We start from the raw sequence: 24,175 nt of genomic DNA on the forward strand, positions 1-24,175 counted from the left end.
AAATTAGAAGTTCGCTGGGATAAAATGGAGTCAACTCGCGCAAGATGCGTCAAATTGGAGATTACCGGGAGATGCATTCGTCCTGCAGTGGACATCAAAGAAAATCAGGCTGATGTTGATGATTATGGAAGTGCACTACCAACGATTATTTTAAATCACTCCAGCACATCAGAACAACCGATACGAGGAAATTTCCCAGCGTGTTTAGCCAATTGTTGGCTTGTGCTTCGAAACCGACGTGCTCTGTCAAGCTAACTCAGCGTCGTGTTTCCTCCGTCCCTAAGAGAAATCTCGAGCTTTCTGCGTGCAGAAATACTGGCAGTATGAAGTGCTGCTTCAGGATTGAGATCAGCTGTTCCTTCAGTCACGCCTGCTAGGCCTTGTCCCCGAGATTTTGAAAAGGACGCTTGGAAACACTGCAAAATAGTTACGAATACATTGCTGTCCAGCGTCGTCAGTTTAGAAACACAAGCGTCGGTTTAGAAATTACGGGTCATACAGCGCACGACGAGAACCTTATAAATTCGAGGCAGAAGGAACCAAGCTCGCACGGGTGCCACCATGTTTTTTTTTTTTTTTTCAGTGCTACGGGCCGTTGCTGCGGAACTTTAGGAGCGTTGGTTACTGCACTGTGCTCACTTTCCTCGCTCACCGCGTGGACGCAGACGCTATGGGGACGCCGAGCAGACGACGCGGCGCGGATGAATACATCGTGAGGCATTTTCGCCCTTCCTTGGCTTAGCAGTCCCATAGCCTCCACAGTGCTGCAACCAGCCTGTGAGATCTCTCCCAGATGGGATTCTGCGTGGATTTTAGAGCGCAGCTGTTAGGCGCCCGTTCCTGCGTTGAGCGGCGTCGCCGTCGGCGTAACCAGCAGAGCGAACGAGGACGAAAGAGAGCGAACGCGAAGCGGAAGATGAAAGACGGCGATAGCGAGGAAAGTGCGAGGAGCAGGGAATGACCGTGGCGAGACGGCAGGTTCCGCGGCGGCCACCCGCGGCTCCACTGTAGTGCGCGTCGTTGTGTGGTCGCCGATGACGTCATCACTAAGGTATGCGGTGAGGGCGTCCACCGATCTGCATGAAGGGAGGCCTGTCTGCGGCGGCTCTTCTGGAACGCGCCCACGCACTTCCTTCCGCGCTCTCCCGCTTAGCGAGGCAGTCGCGCCTCTACTTCTCGCGAAATCAAAACACCTAAACATCTGCGCTCATATTCCCATTATGCAGTATCGTAATCGTGAGTGAATTTTAGATGCGAAGCATCTTATGGCGGTGTTCAATCCGGTGGTGGTGGTGTGCGGCGTGACTACCCTTGCTGCGCATGTGCATCCTCCTCCCCCTCCTCTCCTACGCTCCACCCCCCCACTCGCGCGCCTCATTCTCTCCTGCGCGACGCCGCGATGAGCGCCAGCGCATGCTCGTCCCCTCCCCCTCTCTCGCGCGCCTGTCGACAGCGTTCCGCGCTCGCCCTGTGAGAACGGCCAGGCTAGAGGGAAGAGGCGACGCGCGTAGCGTTCCTCTTAGCGTTCCACGACGCGAGGTCAGTAGCATGCCCAACGATCGCCAACGGAACGCGATCGTGCAAGTGCTCCGGCTTCGTATCGCCTCATGGTCCCCTTTAGCGGGAGATGGTGTAATTTTTTTCTCCATTCATTTCTATGGACTATCATCGCTCCTTTTGGCTGACACTCTCCTTGCTTAGTGAGCGATTCGCAGCACACATTTAAAAGGCACCACTCCAAGCATTTTCTCCATCTTGTTGTCGTTTGCTTAGAGGATAAAGCGGTAACCTAATTTCGTTTTTGTTGTAGTTCTCGCTGTTCCGGCTGCAAGCACAGTATTTGGATACGCAGTCGAACACTACAGTATAACCAAATCGAGTACAGAGGCTTTCCAGGACGACTTGAGCTACGTGTGCCCTTGTATATTTGTCTTCATTTGTGAAGCCGTATGGGACCAATAGCACGTGGCAGTTGCCATGCATTGTGGGAATCAATTTCAAGTAAAGATGTCCGCGAGTAGCAGCCTATGTTGCATTTTCTTGCTTTTGAGCACCGAGTTACGAGGTGTACCTCTGTCTTTGCGTAAATTGAGTATATCGAGGGCTTGCCAGGTACAACGAGTATACTGGCGTACAAAGGGCAGCTCATGGTCCAACGTAACATCAGTACTCTCGCTAGTGCAGAGACGTCAGTTTCAACGCAACGAACTGCATGCTACGGTGAGATGATGTAGATATCACAACTACCGATGGTCGGCCTATTCGAGGAACGCTTGAGTATAGCTAGTCTTAAACGTACATATGTAATGTTTATTACATTGATATGAATGCGGATAGCCGACACTGGAACCACAATTGGCGTTGTCCTGAGTGACGCTTGTATATGATCTTTTGTTGGAAGCATTGGTGTGGCTCTGTGGCAGAATACACGACTGCCATGCAGAAGGCCTGTGTTTGATCCCGACTCGATCTTTATTCTTTGCTTCCAGCGGGATATTTCACCCATCGACAACGCCGCTGGCACCGCATTTTCGGCGACCCGGGCTTCTTCATGCTGTTGTGTTATTACCAGTCTCGGTTGATATAGACTGTGAATCACCAGAGGCTCATACCCGATTGTCACAGACCGCTGTGCGCTGGTATGTGTCGCACGTGAGTGGTAGTGAGTATGTCACAGCGTACGGGACTGAGAAGTCACGTTATTTATTTCATGACCTGCGGATCGTGTAGGTCATACCCTCATGCCCTGCCATGTCAATTTCGGTATATGTATACCAACATAACGAATCGACCGCGAGAGCGCCAAGACGTAGGTGGCTAGATAGATAGATAGATAGATAGATAGATAGATAGATAGATAGATAGATAGATAGATAGATAGATAGATAGATAGATAGATAGATAGATAGATAGATAGATAGATAGATAGATAGATAGATAGATAGATAGATAGATAGATAGATAGATAGATAGATAGATAGATAGATAGATAGATAGATAGATAGATAGATAGATAGATAGATAGATAGATAGATAGATAGATAGATAGATAGATAGATAGATAGATAGATAGATAGATAGATAGGGTCAAAGTGCCTTTGGCTCACTAAGAAACGCTTCACATTTAAAAAATTCAGCCAGCTCCACTTCACGGACAGTGATGATTAATAGAGATCGGAATTTAGGCAAATGCCTATTTTGTTCCTTCCGCTCCTATCGCGCCATTTTGATATATCAACATGAATTAGAGGTTAAGAAGGGCTTCTATAATGTTCTTATAGTGCCTATAAATGCCTATTTTTGGCGTTCCTGCCTAAATGCTTACAAATGTCTACAAATGACTATTTTCAAAATTGGCGCTTAGATGAACTCTATTTAGCCTTAAGGTTCGTTCCCGGGTACTGTATGAGACCGTTATTCATGTTTCCGCGCAACATTGACTGTTGTGAACTATGGGGTTCAACGTAATCCTTTAGTTCAACCGACTGCCGGAAACAACCACTGGCAGCAGTGAAGCTGGTCGCGCCGCCGAGCATTCGCCGCCGCGCTGACGTGGCGCGAGCGGTTGGCGAATGCGAAACCGCGGAGAGCCGTCAGCGGAAAGGAGAGTGAAGTGCAAAAAAAAGAAAGAAAAATGTGATGCGCACGCAGGTTTTGTCTTGCTTGTAACTTACATTTTAAGGTGTTTACTGCAGTGGCTTAGCCAGAATTTTTTTTCGGTGGAGGGGTGGGAGGGGTGGAGGTTTCAACAATACTTTATGTATGTTCGTGCATGCGTTTGTATGTGTGCGTGTATATATACACACGCAAAACTGAAAAGTTCCGGAGAGGGGGAGGTTCCTTACCCCCCCCCCCCGCCTTGCTACGGCAGTGGTTCACTACCAGGATAGAAATAATCGGCTCCATGTGATTCGACCCGGCCAATAGGAGGAATCCATCCCTTCTGGTTTTTTGGCGATCTGGCTGCCTGCTCCTGCTCTGCCCTTCTCAGTCGTGCCGAAAGGACACCCGGGGGTGTATTGATTCGACAGTGGACACTTGACTCACCTTGCAGAACATGGAAGAGACCGTGTTCTGCGAACCGTGCGGGACAAAGCACATTTGCACGGCTGTATTCAACTGTTGACGCAATTGTGCCATCTTAAGGAATAACATTTTTGTTTTCCTGTTGTAGATAGACGTCGCGCACGTCTTCGTTTAAAATTTATTTTGCCTATATTTACGATATTGGATGACTAAAACGTTGTTTTGTCTGCCTATTTCTGGCGCCTAAAACAAGTTTTTTTAATGCCTAAAAATCCGGCCTCTACTCATAAGCAATACATGCATTCGAACACTTATAATAATACAGTTAATTAAAGGTGACAGTCATACAATAGTTAGCAAGAAATACTAACTACACTTCGGCTAATGAACATAACAATTCATTAATACATACTAGGTGCACTTATGACACTCATTATGCTTATAAATATGTGACTACGTTGCGAAGTTAAGAAACACATGTGTTATTGCATATTGCATTACAAAAATAAACGAAAATAGAGTAAGCACCTGTGCAAGTTTACTCTAGTACTCTGCTATTCTAAGACAACCTTACCCTGCAATGTCTTTATTAGATGCAAGAAGAGTATCGAAGTTATCGCTGAAAAGTTGATCGGATAGTTTAGGCCCCGTGCATATAGGCACTGTGTAAACTCGTGTATAGTTGTCTATGTAATGCAGTGCTATCGCTACCAATGAATCAGCTTTCCAACGAAACTGTGACCTTTTCTCTCTCTCAATGAATGGCTATCCATTGCTGTGGAGCAAGCTATCACTCCAAAGTGAGCGTCCTCATCAGACGCTTTCCGTCAACACAATTGCACCTGCTTCAAATCTAGTGTTTGCTGACCGTTCGTTATCTGCGCACCATTAAACCATCTGAACGCAATGACTTTAAGCCCCAACTTTAAGAAACGCTTCCTCCTCATTGCTTTTGCCTAAAAACTTATCATCATCAGTTGCTAGGTGTTCTGTAATAACATACGTACGGTATATACGCGTTAATATTGCGCTCGTGTATGCCAAGATGACAGGCTGTAGGCGCTAAGAACGCATATAGTGAGTTGAATTTATGAGTTTTCCACCGTTTAATAATAACCTAAATACGTCCTACGTTGGAAAGTCTTTATGACTCCACCTGTGACAGTATACTTCCGTCGATTGGTTAATAACGAACTCTACGAGTTGTGAGGTTCTTTGCACTGAGAAGCTCGCATGATTGTAGATCCTCCTCGCCATCATCGATGTTGTAACTTGTCCAAAAGCATCTTAAACGGTGGATGCATATACATTTGTTCTCGCCCCTCGTCTCCGTAAATGGTTCGGGTAACTTAGAGCGAAAGCATCGGTCGTTAGAGGGTAACGCAGTACAGCAAGTCCAACTTTTACATCATTGAGACAGGCCTATTGCGTACAACACGAGACATGCAGGATTCAACGAATGACTGCTTTACAACTGTTAAACCTGTTTCGTCATCATTGCAGTTATAGCCCAGTCGCACTTATTTGAAGAATTTGGAGATTACGTTAAAGTATTTACGGGCGCATTTGTACGCAGCGACGGCCTAGGTGCTTCTGCAGCTTTTTTTTTTTGTCCTTCGGTAGACATCACACGAGTGTTTAAATACCTCACCCATCATCATGATCTGTGACTGCGGAACTAGCAGCGATTGATGACGCCCTTAAGTACGTGCAAAAAGGATTACTTACATCGAAGGTCGTCATCCTTACAAACTCTCGTGGTGCCCTCAGCAGAGTCACTGGAAAAGAGGCCGACAGCCCTATTCTATGCAGTATCATAGAATCCGCCGACAAGATTCTCTCACCTGGGCTGTCCCAGCTGCCCAGTGGATACATTCGCACGTGGGCACTGCTGGAAATGAAGACTCTGGTCGCCTCGCTTCATCTTGTAATCATGATGACTGTGACTGCCCGGAAATTTCGTCTATGATGGACAACGCTCGTCTGCATTACGCCGCCACCTCCTAAAGCAGCACCCAGACCAGCGTGTCGCGAACGGATCGTTCCCTCCACGTGTTCGTGGTCGTGGCTTGCCTCGTCGTTCCATAACACCGTTATACAAACTAAGAGTCGGCTCAGTATTGGTGCGTGAAGGCTTATACCGTCAAGGGCGTGTGAACAGTCCGTTGTGTGCAGCTTTTGGCTGCTGTGAAACACTTGAGCATCTTATATTACACTGTCCCGCGTTTGTTACGCAGCGGGCTTTGTTGATTAAGGAATATAGATTCTTCGAATTTAAGGGCACGACCATTGACGATTACCTCTTTCCGAGAGGTTGTGTATCTCGACGCGGCCGTGTGTGTGTGTGTGTGTGTGTGTGTGTGTGTGTGTGTGTGTGTGTGTGTGTGTGTGTGTGTGTGTGTGTGTGTGTGTGTGTGTGTGTGTGTGTGTGTGTGTGTGTGTGTGTGTGTGTGTGTGTTTACCTATTTTTGTCCACGTCTTCGTCAATTTCTTTTCTTTACTTTCCTATCTCCTTTCCTCTTTATCTCCTCCTTAGTTCCTTTTCTCTATCTCTTCTCTCGTCCCGAAAGTGTAGGCAGGCGTGGTGCCCCTCTAGGTGGCAGTTGCCAGCTTGCTCTCTCCCTCTCTTCTCTGTGTCCATGTGTATCTATGTATGCAAATAAAATAAATAAATAAATAAATAAATAACAGAAGAACTGCAGCATGCACAGATTTCTGGGCAACGGTGATATTACCCGAGTTTCTCTGTAATATTGGGAGAGAAAGAAGCGCATTTTCAAGATGTTTTATTGACGCTGCCTGAAATGAAGTACACCGCTACAGTACATTTCAGTGGGCTCATCATTCATCGCAGTATCGAACTGCACGTAGTGCAAGCGTGCAGGCTTCCACAATATGCAAATGAAATGCATGCCAGAAGTGCTACCGCCACAAAAATGTGCACAGAAAATCTCGCTCTTTTGTTTGAATAGAATAAGATACACGCGAGGTCCAAACGTGCATCTGTATCATCGAACATTTTCTTCGCTATAAAATCTCATTCGTCGCTTTCGCTCTGAAAGATATTCAGTCGGCTAGATAGTATATGCGTGCGTTCTGCGATTAGCCATTTTGTTTGGTGGCCATGATGATGTACGTCCGGAAGATGGACTGGTCAGTCTCCGGTCCGTGTACTTTCCGAACCAGCGTTGTGACGTCATCGAGCAGCAGCGCCCTCTCGTCGTCAGACACAAGGTGGTTGATGGGAAGGAGGCTCATCTCCGCTCCTGCAAAACGAAGAATTAGACGACGTCAGCAAATGCATCGCGCTGCGCGGTGGTGGTGCGCGTGGCCCACTAGAAAAGCGCTAGGAAAGCGGCCGCCTATGTGCTGTACGGGGGACTTGGGTGGCTTGGGTCGTTGCCGCACCTGTTACCTGGTCGTGCTGCTTGCCTCCCACCGAGACTCTGATGGCTTGCTACAAGCTTCCGCGTGTCATTGTTGTCAGTGTTGTCACCTTTCGGCGTCAGCGCCTGTCTTTTGAAGACATGATGTGTGTGAGCAAGTTGGTCATACTCATAGGCCTGCGAAAGGGGGAGGGGAGCGGCCGCCCCTAGTCATGAAACAGGAGGGGGGGGGGGGGGCGAAAGTCTGCCCCGTACATTGACTTCATAGGCATGGGCTTAATAGACTTAATAGGGAGCATTTTTTTTGTAGGTGTCGTCTTCGCACTTACCGACTATGTCCTGTTCCGACCATCCGTCAAATGTCACCAGCCTTGATAGCACGAAAATGTTGGGACAGAGGCCGGCTTCATGAAGTAGCGACGACATATACAGTATCTGTTCAGCCTTCTCCATGTGATGGCTCTTCGCAATAAATTGCAGCAGCGTCTGCACAAAAAGTAATAGTCAATCTCTTGCTAGTAGTTCTATCACGCTCGCTAAAGGAAATAGTACTTGCAGTTCTCATGCTTAGAATTTATAACATTTTTAACGCGATGGCGTCAGAGAGCTCATGTCGCAGAAATTCCGGTAAAAAATTCCTAATCGGTAGAAATTCCTAATCGGTAAAAATGAAATGCATTGTCCTCTGAGGGGGACATAGACTTAACACAACAAATTTAAGGAAGTTTTTCTGAGCTAATGTCGCCAAAATACGAAACAACACAATTTGAAATCGGTGACGTCACGCGCGGTGATTTCGGCGCTAAATTTAAATACGAAACTTGGACCTTTATTTTCTCCTGTATTAATAAGCCTATGATGCTGAAATTAACAAGGTTACAGTGTTCATAGTACAATTTGTAAATCTCAACCGATTCATTGTTTCACTTTAGTGTCCCTTTAAACACGTGGTGCAGTCCAGCACGCATCATCACATAAATACACTGTACTCATTTCCTTCGTTCCCTCGCGCCTCAACCTCTGATCCCTTTATTTCCTTCCCTGAATATCCAAGCCCATAGGGCAGCCAACCAGAACTCCTTTCTGGTTACCATTCTTGCCGTACGCCTTTCCGACTCCTTCCTTGCTGTTCGTGTTTACTAATTAATGTTAACTGCTTCAAATTAATTGCTCTTATTTATCTCGTTTACGCTAATTTGCTGTTCCCATTCCTACTACGCGACCGTATCACTGTAATATGTGTAAATATAATTAAATAAAATACGCAAGCATAGCACGATCAGAGCACTACGCACAGAGGGAGACGGAAACCGATAGCATTTAAGCCGTCACGTATGATGCAGCAAGCGTCGACACCACTTGTAATAATGCAGAGAAAAATGTCCTTCGTTTTATACGTGTCGCATTCTGGGTACATTACTTTGTTTTTTGTTTTGTTTTTTTTTTTCATGTGAAAAAATGGGAAGATAGGCTACGTTAGAGCCGGCTATCTCATCATCGTGATATTGATATTCGTAAAAACACACAAACACAGGTAAGCAAGAAATAATAAAACATTAAGAAAAGAAAACATGATCACAAGCACTGTGTACACATGCGATCTCTGGCGTATACAGAATGGGCAGAGTGCAACACATACAGGGTGGTCATAGAGATTACCGTCTGTACAGATAATTTTGCATGCACTCACATAAAACATGTCGATGAGATATGTTCATTAACAACACAATATAATGAAGAGAAGCAGTAATGTCATTTCTTAGTACTTCTAAAGAGCTGAAACCACTTCACTGCATCGCTGGAAAATATGATTTAAATCAATCAACTGCGTTTACATCTGGTAAACTTGAATTTGCGCAAAATTAGACTCTGCTATAACGCTTTATACGCCACATATCGTATATGTACATAGTGCTTCGGGTTATTTTTCTCTTCTCTTATTCTTTTGTTCGTTCTGGCCTTTCTTGTTTTTGTGTGTTTCTTCAATATTAATATGATGATGATGGGATAGCCGGCTCTAATGTAGCCTACCTTCCCATGTTATTTTTTTTTCTTGTTACAATTTAAAGTTACAGAAGTTTTTTTTTTTTGCTTGAGTTTCCAGACTACAGTTAGAATCGACAGCCCTTCTATCATCAACGTTCTCTCTCTCTCTCTCTCTATTGATGATCCACTAAGCGCAGCCTGTTTACGCTCGTTGAAAGGCAAGAACCTTAAAGACAAAGCTAACGTTTACCTGACCCTTCAAATAAAAGATTCTCGAGTGCATACGTGATTTTTTTATTGACATGTGATGTAAGGAGATGTTGGCGCACAAATAAGGCGCCGGCTACTCCTTAGCTTTCGGAGTACATAGGGTCCATAACATAATGTACATATAGGTCCATAAACATAAAGTACATAGGGTCCAAATTTCTAATCACAATTAACCCACAGTACATACAAAATACAACTTAGCGTAACAGTCAAGACATAACATAACAGTCAAAACAACATATTAAACAATCACATATATGTGTACACAAGTGATGCTAAAAAAAATTAAGAGCAACCGTTGCATAACATAACCAAGACAAAAATAGTCGACACGCACATAAATACACACTCTGCCATTAAAACAAAACAAAGATGAAATGTGCTAGTAATGGCCAAGAATGCCGCTGTCTTCAAGAAAATTTTTCAATGCTTTTAAAGCACACTTCTGTGATTAACTTATAGACGTACATAGCCATTTGTAGTAGACTGCACATATTGCGCTAGTAGGATCTCCAATAAAAAATTGTAGCAATAATATGAGCTTCCTATGCAGGGTATCCCAGTTAGTGTCAGCCAAGCGGTATATTAAAGAAAGGTTGGTGTGATAAGCGATTGTGAAATCTGAGGTGCTCGGTGATCAGTTGTTCTAATATTTAGACGGTTGAACAAAAAAAAAATATTACTTTAAAACATCCTATATTGTTTAGTTACGGACTATGTCCTTGATGGTAACACTGTTGTTGCATCCTATTTCAATCTGTTTCGTCGTTGTGTGTCAGGCATAATTGTATACTTCTGGTTTCGCTGAAACTTGACAAAATATGCGAAGTGTGCCACGTAATTACGCTCATGCTCCGCGACACGGCCTAGAAATTTATTTCAAAACGAAGTCCACTCATATTTTTCTCGATTCGGCAACACTGTTTTATGCAAATACTAGGATGATTGGACGACCGGACAATCCAACAATTGTCTGAAGCCAACGCTAACGTTGACGCCTCCTGACTTCGACAGTTACGCGGGAGTACATCCGTGGTCACATATCCGCGCATAAAACACCGGTTTGTGCTAACGTGACTGCTCGATGGAAGAAAAATTCATCCTAATGTAAATCCAAGCTAGCGATGCGAGTAGAGTTGGGTGGTGTGCGGTGAATGTGTGCTTTGCCGACTGTGGCTTAGCAACGCTTTCGCCGAATCATATGTCCTCCGAATCGGCATGGATGAGAGTGCCGCTGCAGCCAATGCGGCAGTGAGGAAACCATCGAACGTTTTATCTGCCGATGTCCTCCTAGCTACAGTGTGCACAGGCTGTCGCCAGCAGCCGTGTTCGCCCGCCTCGATGACGGACTCCTGTCGGAACAGGCAGTATCTATGAAGGCTTCATTGACTTTAAGGGCGAAGCTCCTTAAGGCGGCACCCATTCGTCCCTGGTAGTCGTAGTAGTGCGTAACCAGTGGTAACGCTAGTACCAGATCTTGACCTCCAAGGTGGTGCCGGTGGGAGATTTTTCCTGTGCGTTGTTGAACAATGAAAAATTCGCAGCGTGCGCGTTAACTAAAAGCCGAATTCTTCTGTCTCTCATTCCCCATTAGCAGCCATTGGCATGTTACAGTAGGAAACGTTAGTAGAAGTAGAAGTGTAAGTGTTAGCTAAAAGCCGACTTCTTATGTCTCTCATTCCCATTAGCAGCCATTGTTTACCTCCAAGGTAGTGCCTGGTGAGATTTCTCCTGTGCGTGATTAAACAATAAAAATTTTGTTCAAAACGCCGTTGATTGATGAAATAAACCAACGAAAGACGCCAGATGTTTTCTAAAAGCAAAACGAAAGAACTCCAGATATTTCTAAAGCAAAACGAAAAGACGCCAGCTGCTTAACGAAAGACGCCAGATGTTTTCTAAAGCAATTAATGGTTTTCTAAACAATGAAAATTCACAGCGTACATGTAAAATTAAAGTGAGCTGCAAGTCGTCATAACTCATCGAACCTTTAGTATAAACGCGCCCGATCTCACGTCGGTGATGATGTACTGGGCAGAATTCACGGAAGATTCACGGTTTACCGATGAACCTCCGCAGCTTCGCCCACTCATCATCGTTCACTCCGTGGATATGCTGTGATTTTTTTTTTTTTTTTGAAAGCGCAGCTCTTAGCGCCCGTTCCTGCGTTGAGCGGCGCCGCCGTTGGCGTCTGCGGCGTTACCAATAGAGCGAACGAGGACAAAAGAGAGCGAACGCGGAGTGTGTCGATGTCACGAGCCACTCGCCTGTCAGCTCGCTTTCTTTATCCGTCACGTGCACTGGCCCCTCGGTCGAAGCTCGTGCGCATGCAGGGCTGGCTTCCACTTACGATTCCACGTGCACTGCGGCTGGCTTCGCGTGTCGTAAAAGGGCTGTCGGTAACGCGTCGTAGCTGATCAGGTAATGTATCGAGCAGCTATAGGCTCGAGGACGCGGGTTCGACTACCGTCCGCTACGTGGGTCGAAACGCAGAGACACCCGTGAGCTTAAATTAAGGTGCGCGTTAAAGAACCTCGGGGGGTCGATATTAATTGAGAGTTCCCCACCAAGGCCTGCTTCATAAACCCATCGTAGTTCTGGCCCCCATAAATAATTATTGAATTAATTAATAATTATATGTTGTACCCGCGTACTTGCTTTATTTTCCTCGGTGGCTTCGATTCACCGGCTAAAAGTCCGTGCACTGTTACCGCTCGCCGCAAGATGCGCCTTCACGAATGTTATCTTAAAAGTATTGAATCGCCGGTTTGGTGCACTCTATAAACAGAGGGGGAATTCGAGACGCCATTTTGTCCCACAACAATAATCGTCATCTGGCTTGCTTGCATTTCCTCACTTAAAAACTCGGCGCTCGCCAATTTCCTACCAAGAATGCAAAGTCGCGCTATAACACGCAGGCCGTTCATGACCTCAAAGTACCGGGCGCGCGGCGACAACGCCAGGGAAGGAACGCGGTACCTTTGACGATTATTGCTGTACAACAAAAGGACATTCCGAGCGAAGGAATGCCTGTAAAGAGATTTTGTGTGCGACGGGATTAGTGATGCAAATGCTGCAACGCGAGGGAGCTCATCTGATTATAGGCTTGAATATACGTTGAAAAATCTGTAGACAGCCGTTGCGCTACCGTTGTGTTTGGAGTGATGCTCGTTTTTGCTGGTGACAAATTTGCCCAATACATACGGACCTTTATGATGCTTTGGGCTGTCCTACTCATAAGCGTGCGCAGGGTTCCCCTTCAGATGGGGCGAAGGTTCGTCGCAGCGCCCCCCTCCCTATTATGTCAATGTATGCGGCTGCCTTTGCGCCCCCCTTCTCGCCCCCCCTACAATGTATAGGGCTGACTTTGCGCCCCCCTTCTCGCCCCCTTGCCCCCCCCCCCCCCTGCGCACGCCTATGGTCCTACTTATTATTGCGACAGCAATTATATGGACACTCTCGGCTGATTTTTGCCGTCGCTGTCGCCGTCTGTCGACGCCCTCATGTCCCAGATATTTATATGTATATATAAAAAAGGCACAAATAAAAATAAAGCAGAAGAAAGAAATTCTCAAGTGCCCGACTGCGGATTCGAACCAGCAACCCCTCGCTCCCCAGCGCTCTGCGTTAGACAACTCATCCACACGCCATCTATGCGCCGGCGAAATAACGGCGAGCTATTTATATACACCATGTACCGCTGTTGGTAAGGAAATCTCGGAGGAGCGTGAGCCTGTTTGTCTAGGTGGCGTTGCCTTGAGACGCGCACGACAAAGTGGCCATTTTCTGTACCCACTCGGGATGTGGAAGGAAAAAAAAAAGTCACAGTTTCGCCGCAAGGGCGAAGCAATGAATGCGATAGCAAGGAACTAATGCTATACGAAGTGAGGCTCGCCAATGGATACTCTCAGTTTGAACAGCGCTTCTGTTGCAAAGGCGGCCGAAGCAGCGAAGGAAACTAGCGTGCTTCAAGTGTCGAGCTGTGACACTTGATAGTTCGCGCTCATCTTCTGTTTGTTCGTTTAGCGGCGTCCCTGAGCTCGAGCGACATTCGTACGCGCCGTAACATGAGCGCGGACATCACGGTGAAAGCGTGAAACATTCCTCTACCCCGCGCCACGAGAAAACCGCGCGAGCAGACAGCGGAAGGGCAAGCTTCTCCCATGCGCAAATATAAGAAGAAGCGAGCGAGCTCGCCGACGACTTTTAAATGCGCCCGTCGGGCTCCTAGCGCCACCTCGCTGGTAATGAAGAAACGCTTATTATCGCCTTCTGTCTCAGAGTCCGTCCAGCGCTAAATGGTGTGTATATAACGCTCGCCGTTAGCTACGTGGAGGATCTGCGTTTCGTGGCGTAGTGGATAGCGCCGCTCGCTGCGGAGCAAGGGGTCCCTGGTTCGATTCCGCGCTTCGGAAGCATTTTTCTGAGTTATTTTTCTTTGGGGCCTTGATATATATATACATACTTATACATATACGGTGCATGACGGCGGCGACGGCGACGGCAAAATACAGCCGAGACTGTCCATATAATTGCTATCGCAATAAAAATACAAAGAATACCGGGCACACCTTGAATCAGACGCCCCCTCTGGTAGGAGACGCAGAGGGTCACTCCACGCGCCGCAGTTTAAAAGAATAAGAAATATTTAAGAGCGTCTAAATTCTAAATTTCCCCACATATTGGCCGCCGGTTTCATGGCCGATCCCCCATAGTCGGTAAGAGCCAAGAATTAAGGTTCAAGCAAGCATGCATGCAAGCAAGCAAGCAAGCGTCTGATTCTCCACTGTCGACCCTTGCGGCGTGTTGCTCAAAACACATAGGCGTAGCAACTGTGACAGTTGTTAGTTCACGCTTGCCCTGTGCATGCCTGTGCGTTCATTTAGAGCGTCCTTCTTTGTGCTTCAGCGGCACGCTGCAAGTATCGAGCTGCTTCTGGTTCTTCGTGTGACATTTCGATTTCTTGCTATTGCATTCATTGCTTCGCCCTTGCGGCGAAACTGTGACTCTTTATTATCACCATTACAACTTGGTGATTTCTTATTATTATAATAATTGTTCGGGTTTTACGTCCCGAAACCACGATATGATCATGAGTGACGCCGTAGTGGAGGGCTCCGGAAATTTCGGCCACCTGGGGTTCTTTAACGTGCACCTAAATCTAAGTACACGGGCCTCTAGCATTTCGCCTCCATCGAAATGCGGCCGCCGCAGCCGGGATCCAATCCCGCGACCTTCGGGTCAGCGGACTATTTCGCATTTTAGGTATTGAACTCAGGAAGCCAGTGCAGTTAAATGTAACGCAGTTATTTCATTAACACATGTGCAAAGCCACGATATGATTATGAGGCCCGTCGTAGGGGGGGGGGGGGGGGGGCGTGCCTCGTACGCGGCACGCCGCCATATTCAACAGCCTTCGAAATGTACCCCTTGAACAATCCCGGTTCCATAACATTCACTTGTCTGAATAGTTTTTTAAGGTCCTTTAATGTAGGTCTTTAGGAGGCTAAAACACATTTAACGCTTGTTACGCCAATAAATGTCTGTTTTGATCGGTTCTCTGTTCATCAACTGCGACATTTAACTTTCATAACGACTTTCTCGCAGCTTTTATAGGGGTCCTGCAACACCTTTCCAAGTAATCATCGAATTGCCTTACTATCGGAGTTTATTGTAGACTGCCGCAAAATTTTTCGAATCCGTCAAGTACGGGCGGAGTTACAACGAGTTTTGGCACGCTTTGAGCGCCTTCTCTTTCCTTTCGTCCCATTGAGCGCGCTGAAAGCAATACAGGGGTGATGGCAATGGAGCGAGAAGCGACGTCCGTACGTCGGCGTACGGACGTATAGCTGATGTACGGATTTCTTTTTTTAGGAGCGAAGCTCCTTAGGCCCGCACCCCTCCGGGCCGTCGAAGCGCCCTTCTCTTTAAGCGTCGCTTTAGGTTGCAGTGGCCGGTTATTTAAGAGGAAATGTTTATGCCTTGAGCGGTTTGGTTCTAACGCACCAGAAATTCGAGGTTAAAAGAAATAAGCCCTGTGCACAACTGCTTATAATGGTCGTCTTCACTTTCACCACCTTTATCGTGCATTGTGAAATGACGACCATCATTCTAGCGCACTACGGGCACTTTTTCGAAAGTAGTAGCAGACGGTTTCCCCACCTGATACCGGCGCACCATGACCTACTTTCAGTGTAATCACGCGCTCGCGGAGCGCGGCTACCGCGGTAACTATGCCCCTGACGATGCTCAAATCAGCGTCCATATGCATTTGGGAGCAGGACGCAGTTGATTATGGGTATTTGGCATCATTTCTCGAGAGAAGAGCAAGCGATTTCTAGCTTTCTCTAACAGTAATTTATTTGCAAATTCCATGCCACGTGCTGTGCTGTAATGTTTGACTCGCATGTTCGCAGGACCCTCGACTACAAATCCGCAACATTTTCTGACCAGGTTGAAAGAGTGTCGCAGGGTCCCTTTAAAAGGGAAGCATTTCTTAACGAACCAAAGACCCTTTGACCGTTTATCTAGAGCCATATATATATATTGGAACGGCTAGACTTATGAGACGACGCCCAGTTCGGTAATCGAAAGGTTATATTTCAATGTCCCAAAGCGGCGCAGCCCACGTGACAGACGAAGATGATGATTACAATGGTTTCTGTACAGATGAAGATGAACTATATAGTCAGCGCTCACACTATATATATATATATATATATATATATATATATATATATATATATATATATATATATATATATATATATATATATATATATATATATATATATATAATGTGTGTGTGTGTGTGTGTGTGTGTGTGTGTGTGTGTGTGTGTGTGTGTGTGTGTGTGTGTGTGTGTGTGTGTGTGTGTGTGTGTGTGTGTCAGGAAGCCCCTGTCGCAACCAGTTATTATGAACCATCGTTACCTCGGAATATTTTGCCCAGCGGTCCATCTGGGCGAGAAGGCTCCACACTGTAGCAGGTTGGTACGAAGCAGGAAACACGAGGACGCACTGTGCAGCTGGCGCCATCAGTGCAGCTATGTTCTTCAGAGCGGCACCCTGGTCCCTCAGCCAGTTAAGACTGTAGAAAGAGTAAACCCTGTCGAAGTGGCCGCGACGAGCGATAAATTCATTCACGTCTTCCCCTATATCGAGCACCTCGTACTCGATCTTCTCGTGGACCGAGTGTCGGCTCGCATGCTCGATCATGTCGACGCAGCAGTCGATGCCGATTAGCCTTGCGCAGGGCAGGCAACGCGGCAAGAGGACGTCCCGCGTGAAGTCGCCGGTTCCGCAGCCGACGTCCAGGACTTGCATCGTGTCCAGCGGCTCTGCGAGGAACGCCGGCTCGCAAAATTCCAGCACAGTGTTGTTGTGTTTCCTCTGAAGGCTGTTGTTCCGGGCGTACAGACTGGCGGAGATGCGAAGCGTTTTCTTTGCGTCCTGAGCGACGTACCAGCGGCCATTCCGCGGGGCCTCGTACACCTGAACCGCCATTAAAAGCTTGCGGTCCGCAGGGTATTTTCCTGGAAACTAAGAGGTAGAGCACATAATGTTTTAATGAGAGCCCAGCGAAAAGATGTCTCAAATTTCAATTATCTTTTCGCAACAACATGCCGGCTTCTACAATTGCTAAAAGGCAGTTTTCCTTGCCTTTTATTGCGATCATAGGCGTGCCCAGGGTTCCCCTTCAGGGGGGGGGGGGGCGAAGGTTCATCGCGGCACCCCCCCTCGCTACTAAGTCAATGTATAGAACAGACTTTGCGCTCCCCTCTTCTTACATGACTAGGAGGGGCCGCCTCCTTGCCCCCCTCTGCGCACGCCTATGATTGCGATAGCAATTATATGGACACTCTCGACGGGATTTTGCCGTTGCCGTCATGTTCCGTATAAAGTCCAAATCGATAACATCCCCCCGCGCATCACATGTTCGACCCACGGGTAAAAGCGCGCGAGCTGGGGGGACGAACGCAGCTGAAGCGGAGATATATGAGCCGACCCATCTCCGTCGCACGGAGGGCCCGCGTGTGAGGCCTGCCACCGAATGTTGTTCAAGCAGTGAGGAAACGACCCGCCCGTCTTGAAGGAGCATGCAGGAATACCGGGGGAGGGGGGATGTGACGCTCGAGCAGCAACTGTGAACTTTGATTATAAGGCGCGGTCGAGAACGCTGGCGCGCGCTCTATCTCGGCAGGCATCAGCGGACGGCTCGTATACTTTACTACGTGCTTTGCTCTCAACGCGAAGAGACTGTGCGAAATACGCTTCTCTCCCTGAGCAGACGTGTTCTATTACACCATCGTTTTGTAAAGTTACGCGAGACCGTATGCAACAGAGTTAGCTGCCAACATTACTTCGTATAACACTACAACTTGATGCCATCGTATTCATTGTATCGCCCTTGCGGTAAAACTGCGTTTTTTTTTTTTTGTCAAAATGAAAGGTTTCCGCTTCCTTGGCTTACTGTACCTTATCAAGGCCACGGAGCTTTGTGACACAACACGTGATCATGCTTTTTTTTTCTCACGAGCACTTTGACCACCTCTTTGAACAATAAGAACGTCAATTGTCTTTCACTTTCTCTTGCTCTCTCTCTCTCTCTCTCGCTGTTTGCTGCTGTCTTACCAAGTCGAATTTTCCAAACGGGCCGGCAGTTTTTCTAAGCGATGTAAGAAAAGGCATCGTTTTTTTTTTGCGTTCTTCAAGCAGCACATTGAGTTTTGAGGCATTTAGTGGCTATGAAACCATAGAAAAATATTATTTCGCGAGGCGTCCTGAATTGATACATGGTGGTTTTATATCGATGCCATTGATCGATATTGTTGCGTTCGCTGCCTTCTTAATAGCTATTAGTTCATACTCTCGAGGTTTCTGTTACCGGGACGCTCTTAAACTTAGCACTATTGTTTCTGCTACTGCTTAAATTGAATGAGTCGAAGTCTACTACTATATGAGACTTTTGATGTAGCGAATTAATTAACCCGAGGCGGACTTGTTTGCTGCCTTCAGTTTACTATAACGTTTAAACTTCTTTCAGTTGTTTTGTCAAATGTTGAAAGCAGCGGCAGAGCCAGCGGGGGGAGCGTATTTGACACCCCCTTCCCCCTAAATTTTTAAATGCGAAGCATTTCTTAGCGAACTTCTGCGACTTTGAGCGTATCTATCTATCTATCTATCTATCTATCTATCTATCTATCTATCTATCTATCTATCTATCTATCTATCTATCTATCTATCTATCTATCTATCTATCTATCTATCTATCTATCATCTAGCCGCCTACGACTTTGTGCTCTCCTGCTCGTTTCGTTAATCGAATGTACACCAAAATTTGTATGGCATAACATGACTGCATGACGAACATGAATGACGAGTCATAACATGAAAATCATGACATGCATGTCATGAACGACATGATATACATGCCACAGTCTTGGTGCTCTTACGGCCGTTTCGTTACCTTGATATATACCAAAATTGATACGGCGTGACAAGAGTGTATGACGAACATAACTGACAGGTCCTAACGTGCAAATCATGACACGCATGTCATGTACAGCATGATATACATGCCACGCTCATGGTGCGCTCGCGGCCGTTTCGCTAGCTTGATATATACCAACATTGGTACTGCGCGACGTTACTGTGTAACGAACATAAATAACATGAGGTAACATGAAAATCATGACACGCATGTCATGTACAGCATGACTTATGTGCCACGCTCATGGTGCGCTGGCGGCCGTTTTGCTGGCTTTATCTACCCCGAAATTGGTATTGCGTGACGTTACTGTACATACAAAATTCATTTACAACAGTCTTCTCCGACGCGTTTTGGGACAATGTCAACGCCATTATAACTGCTTCTCGTTCACTTCACCAACTTAAATAGCACACCACATTTCATAATATAAGCCGTGGCGTAAGGCTACATATTTAAAACCAAATTCACGCCAGCGCTTTCTGCCCATACATTTTCTAGCTGATGGCGCGAAAGCACTGATACGGTGTTTGTCCGTCTCCGTAACATTCCAGTAGACCTTCTCATCCATATCTCTCCTCCGCTCTTCGCCTAACTGGTCTGAAATATTCGTATTCCGAGTCGACTCCAGCGCTGTGATTAGGGGAACAAAACAATCTAAGAAATCCCGCTGACGCTGTTTTAAATCATCGAGGTGAGGCTGTCAGTCTCAGATATTGTTTCCGCTTGGTCACTGCAGTGTTACCGAAAAGCTTGCTGATTCGTTACTTTTGCTGTGTATTGTAGGTGAAGTGGAAAGCGCAAGCGAAGATTTCGAATGTGAAGAGGAAAGTGCTTACTATGCACCATGTTTCCAGATGTGCCCTCGTGTCGCTTATACTTACTAAACTACTGGAGCACAGTGTTATATATAAGCAGCTTCAGTAGTTACGCAAGCTGCTTAGAGTTATACCCTGCAAGGATGTTAAATACAAAAGCGTCATTCCGCAAATACAGACCAGTTCTATTCGATTTGCTTTTTTTTTTTTGCGCCACACGTTTCTACGGCACCCAGTGGCACACCAAGAGAGAAGGGAAAGAGAGTGGGAAGGCGAACCAAAGGCCCATGCCTCAACGTAAGTCTCGCCGCTAGTCAAGGACTCACACGCGAACTGACCGTGGGAGGCGCAACTCTCCGAACTAGACTTTGGAAGCCAGCTGGCAACCCTCGACCAGGCCCGGTGAGCCGCAGAAGCCAGTGGGGCCCTAGAATAGGGGCTTCACCCATATGCACCAATCACCATACATGCATAAATAAAGTTGTTGTTCTTCACAACAAGCGACAGGCGAGGCACTGGCGCCGAACACAGACAAACACTCACCCACACTTACATGGACTGCACAAGTTATTTCCCGAAAAACAGAGCGACAAATGCCCGTCGTGCGGCTCTACTCCGACGCTCGAACACATAACCTACCAGTGCACACAGCGATAGGCAGACACCGTGTCGCCGCTAATTAAGGACAAACTCGTAAATTCGGCATGGGAGACGCGACTCTCCAAACTGGACTTGGCGAACCGATTGGCGACCCTTGACCAGGCCCGGCGTGCCGCGATTGCCAGTGGCACCCTGAACGAGGGGCTTCCCGCAGTAACCATGCAGGGGTCTTATTTTCATAAAAGTTGTTTCTCTCAGTCTCTCCACGGCGGTCACATGTAATCCCCTCCCACATCACATTATGAGCGGTAAAGTCCGCGCTTACTACCGCAACGTTTTCATAGACCTGAAAAAACCGTATCGTTGTTTGCCATTGTTTTTTTACGCTCCGTAGCACACACATTAGTCTGTCGTCGGGTTTGCAGAGAATCGAATTGAAGGGCCAACTGGGCTCTGTTAGAGATGCAGCACCTCTTTGTGCAAGCTCCAGGCTCCAGTAATACTCACGCACGGAAGTGTCTTGATCCGTAAACTGGCAGATGCAGCAGGCTGTCGCAGGGGTGAGTAGAAGGTTCAAAATGACACTCGGGATGCTGCTGCACAGCGGTCAGTAGTATTGCGACTGCTTCTGTCAAACCTGATTGATAGGAGTTCGCTTTGATGACAATTATTATTCGCCGGAGATGGCCAATAACCCGTCGCCGTGAACGTCACAGTTGTAGACTCCTCAAAACTTCGACTTCGTTTTCTTGCTGGCGTTCTCTGTTCCTGCCGAGTCGCACAATGCGCATCCGATCAGCGACGCATTATCTTTTGCCTTTTGTGCGCTGCGTGAAATGGCAATCTAATCTCTCAAGTTGTCCAAACCCAATGCAGTTAAGAGCATCACGACACAAAACAAAAGCTGCCATACGTACACACATGCGTACAAATAAGAAAAAACGTGCACCTGGCACTTTGCGAGCAAAAGAGCACTTGTCCGCGGTGAACCGAACGCGCAACATGTCACTGCGTCTCACTACGCACATCTCGCTGCGCACGCGCCTCAAAATAGTTTTATCTTGACGTCAGCTTAAGCGCCTGACCCGTGTTTTTAATCACACTGGGCTGGAAACAAGCTCTAGATTGACAGAAAACTCTTTTGTGCTTTAACAGTTGCGTTCAAGCACCGATTTCCTTCGGTCATTCCACCGGACGTGCCATGCGCCGATCTCGCCCACTTAATATTGTTCCTTTCCAGCCATTTGTAAATTGTTTTAAGTATTCTTTGTAAGTATTCTTTGTTTTAAGTATAGTTTGGCAGTGTTAAGGGTAGTCTTCGATGCTGGAAATACGAAGGCGCACCTTAACTTCAGCGTCAGCAAAACCGGACGAACCCACCATTCAAGGTACTTGGGCGATGAAAAGCGATGGAAACAGCGTGGCGTCTTGGTGCTCCGCCGTCCGCCTTTTGTTTTCATCGCGCTCTTATCTTGTTGGTAATAAAGGGACGCTAGAGACGTCCTTCATAGTGTCGTGGCCGTCTCTAGTGTGTTTTGGCAACGGAGGGAGAGGGAGACATATTGAAGCTTTCGATAATAATAATTGTTGGGTTTTAACGTCCCAAAACCAAGATATGATTATGAGAGAGGCCGTAGTGGAGGGCTCCGGAAATTTCGACCACTTCTTTAACGTGCACCTAAATATAAGCACACGGGTCTCGGCATTTATTTGAAGCTCTCGAGATTCTAGGGCGGGTGACACGTGTGTTAGCACCTCGACCACGACGTTGGCAATGAAGGAAGCAGATTGTCTGGGCAAAACAGAGATTGTGTGTGAGCGGCCGGCATAGATAGGAGGCGCTACTTTATGAGACCTTATTGTCAGGGACCAGGCACCTGTGCGGACGCAATGAAATCTTTATATGCGTCCTGGAATGTCGATTAAAGCCCACTTGAAGACCAGTGGTCTTCCGGTGTCGTCCTAGTGTGTAGCTCTGTGCGTTCGCTAGAAAAAAAAAATGGATGCATTGCTCATATGCATGAAAGTTAGTCTACGTTTTTTATGATATAATCACGCTCTAAAATCATGCCTCCGTGACTTGAAGCTATTAAAGATAAAAGAAGATGCACAATTCGTCCTTTAGCAAATTAAGGTTTTGCCGCTATGATTGCAGCAATGGCGGAACCTTCGTTCACAGGCTTCCTCGCTATTCCTTACCCGCCGCGGTGCTCTAACGGTTATGGGGCTTGAATGATGGCCCGAAGGTTGTGGGATCGAATCCTGGCCAAGGCGGCCGCATTTCTATGGAGTCAAGGTGCTAGTGTCCCATGTGCTGAGAGTTAGGCGTACGTTAAAGAACCCCGGGTGGCAGAAATTGACGGAGCCCTCCACTGCTGTGTCTCTCATAATCGTACTATGGTTTTGGGATGTAATGTCTCAAGAATTAAATTATTATTATTTGTCTTCCTTGGACTCAAAAAGAAACAAACTTTACGGCAAGGTCTCGTCAAGGATATTCAGAATGGTGACGTTGTCTAGATCTGAAGTTGCTCAAAGAGCTGCAGCCTATCGGGCCTTTAGGTTACTTGTTTGTTTGTTTGCTTGTTTGTCTCAATTGAAGTGAAGACGTCACTTCCTGCAAGATGACTACGTGGAGTCGTCGAGCCTTGTCGAATTGTGTGGCCGGCGAACTTGAAGTAAGAGTACCTTCGAAATTTGATACATTCCGGCTGGTCATCATTGTCGGCGCTTAGGAACTGGAGAGCTGCGATGCTTGCCGGGATTGAAAATTGAATTCCTGTACGCTTCTTGAAAAACACTATGCCGCCAGGTGCTAGCGCAATAAAATGTTTTTTACGAACGTTTCGGCTGTGGCACGGCCTTCGTCAGAGTGACAATGTGAAAGCTTTTATAGGCTCACGTGTTGTACTAACATCCCGAAAGTACGTATACAGTCACGGGGACTTGATAAGGCATTACAGAAAACCATATTGCCATGAAGTCGTGACGTGGACGCAGGCAGCAGTCGGCTTGTCCAAGATGAAACTCTGTATTTGGCCGAACTGGTGCCCGGGAAACGGAAAGCCAAACTATACTCGGGGACAACTTTCTGTGGCAATGAAGGGAAAGCTACAGAGCCACAATGCACGTATCCTACCTCTAATGAATGTAGTCCCACAATTGCGTCCGTATTTTCTGCGTGAGATATATAAAATACTCCTTCAATTCCTACATGTAGCTTTCTGAGGCGGAACGCAGCGCACACAAGCGAGATATTTGTATTTGTTTTATTGCGAGAGCAATTATATGGACAGTCTCGGCTGAATTTTGCCGTCGCCGTCGCTGCCGTTATGCACTGTATATTTATAAGTATATATATATATATATATATATATATATATATATATATATATATATATATATAAAGGCCCCAAAGAAAAATAATTCAGAAAAATGCTTCCGAAGCGCGGAATCGAACCAGGCACCTCTTGCTTCGCAGCGAGTGGCGCTAACCACTACGCCACGAAACGCAGATCCTCCACGTAGCTAACGGCGAGCGTTATATACACACCCTTTACCCCCTTTACCGCTGGACGGACTCAGAGACGGCAGGCGCCT

At 46.7% G+C, this 24,175-nt stretch overlaps 2 protein-coding genes across 2 annotated transcripts in view; both read right to left on the minus strand.

Moving 5' to 3' along the window:
* The window catches only part of LOC119385775 (juvenile hormone acid O-methyltransferase), a 37,282-nt gene extending 31,381 nt beyond the window's left edge, over nucleotides 1–5,901 (minus strand). The window contains exons 1-2 of the mRNA XM_037653162.1: nucleotides 5,871–5,901; nucleotides 4,048–4,074 (exon numbers count right to left, since the gene is read on the minus strand). Of these exons, the coding sequence (XP_037509090.1) occupies nucleotides 4,048–4,074; nucleotides 5,871–5,901 (58 nt within the window). The remainder of the gene's footprint in view (nucleotides 1–4,047; nucleotides 4,075–5,870) is intronic.
* A 9,252-nt stretch (nucleotides 5,902–15,153) lies between these two features.
* Nucleotides 15,154–17,173, minus strand: LOC119385777 (juvenile hormone acid O-methyltransferase). Its single transcript, XM_037653163.1, has 2 exons — nucleotides 16,601–17,173; nucleotides 15,154–15,174 (listed from the first exon to the last, which is right to left on the minus strand). Exons 1-2 carry the CDS (start codon nucleotides 17,171–17,173, stop codon nucleotides 15,154–15,156), a joined length of 594 nt encoding a protein of 197 aa, XP_037509091.1.
* Nucleotides 17,174–24,175: the final 7,002 nt, after the last annotated feature.

Source organism: Rhipicephalus sanguineus, chromosome 3 (assembly GCF_013339695.2).
Source record: "Rhipicephalus sanguineus isolate Rsan-2018 chromosome 3, BIME_Rsan_1.4, whole genome shotgun sequence".
NCBI lineage: Eukaryota > Metazoa > Arthropoda > Arachnida > Ixodida > Ixodidae > Rhipicephalus > Rhipicephalus sanguineus.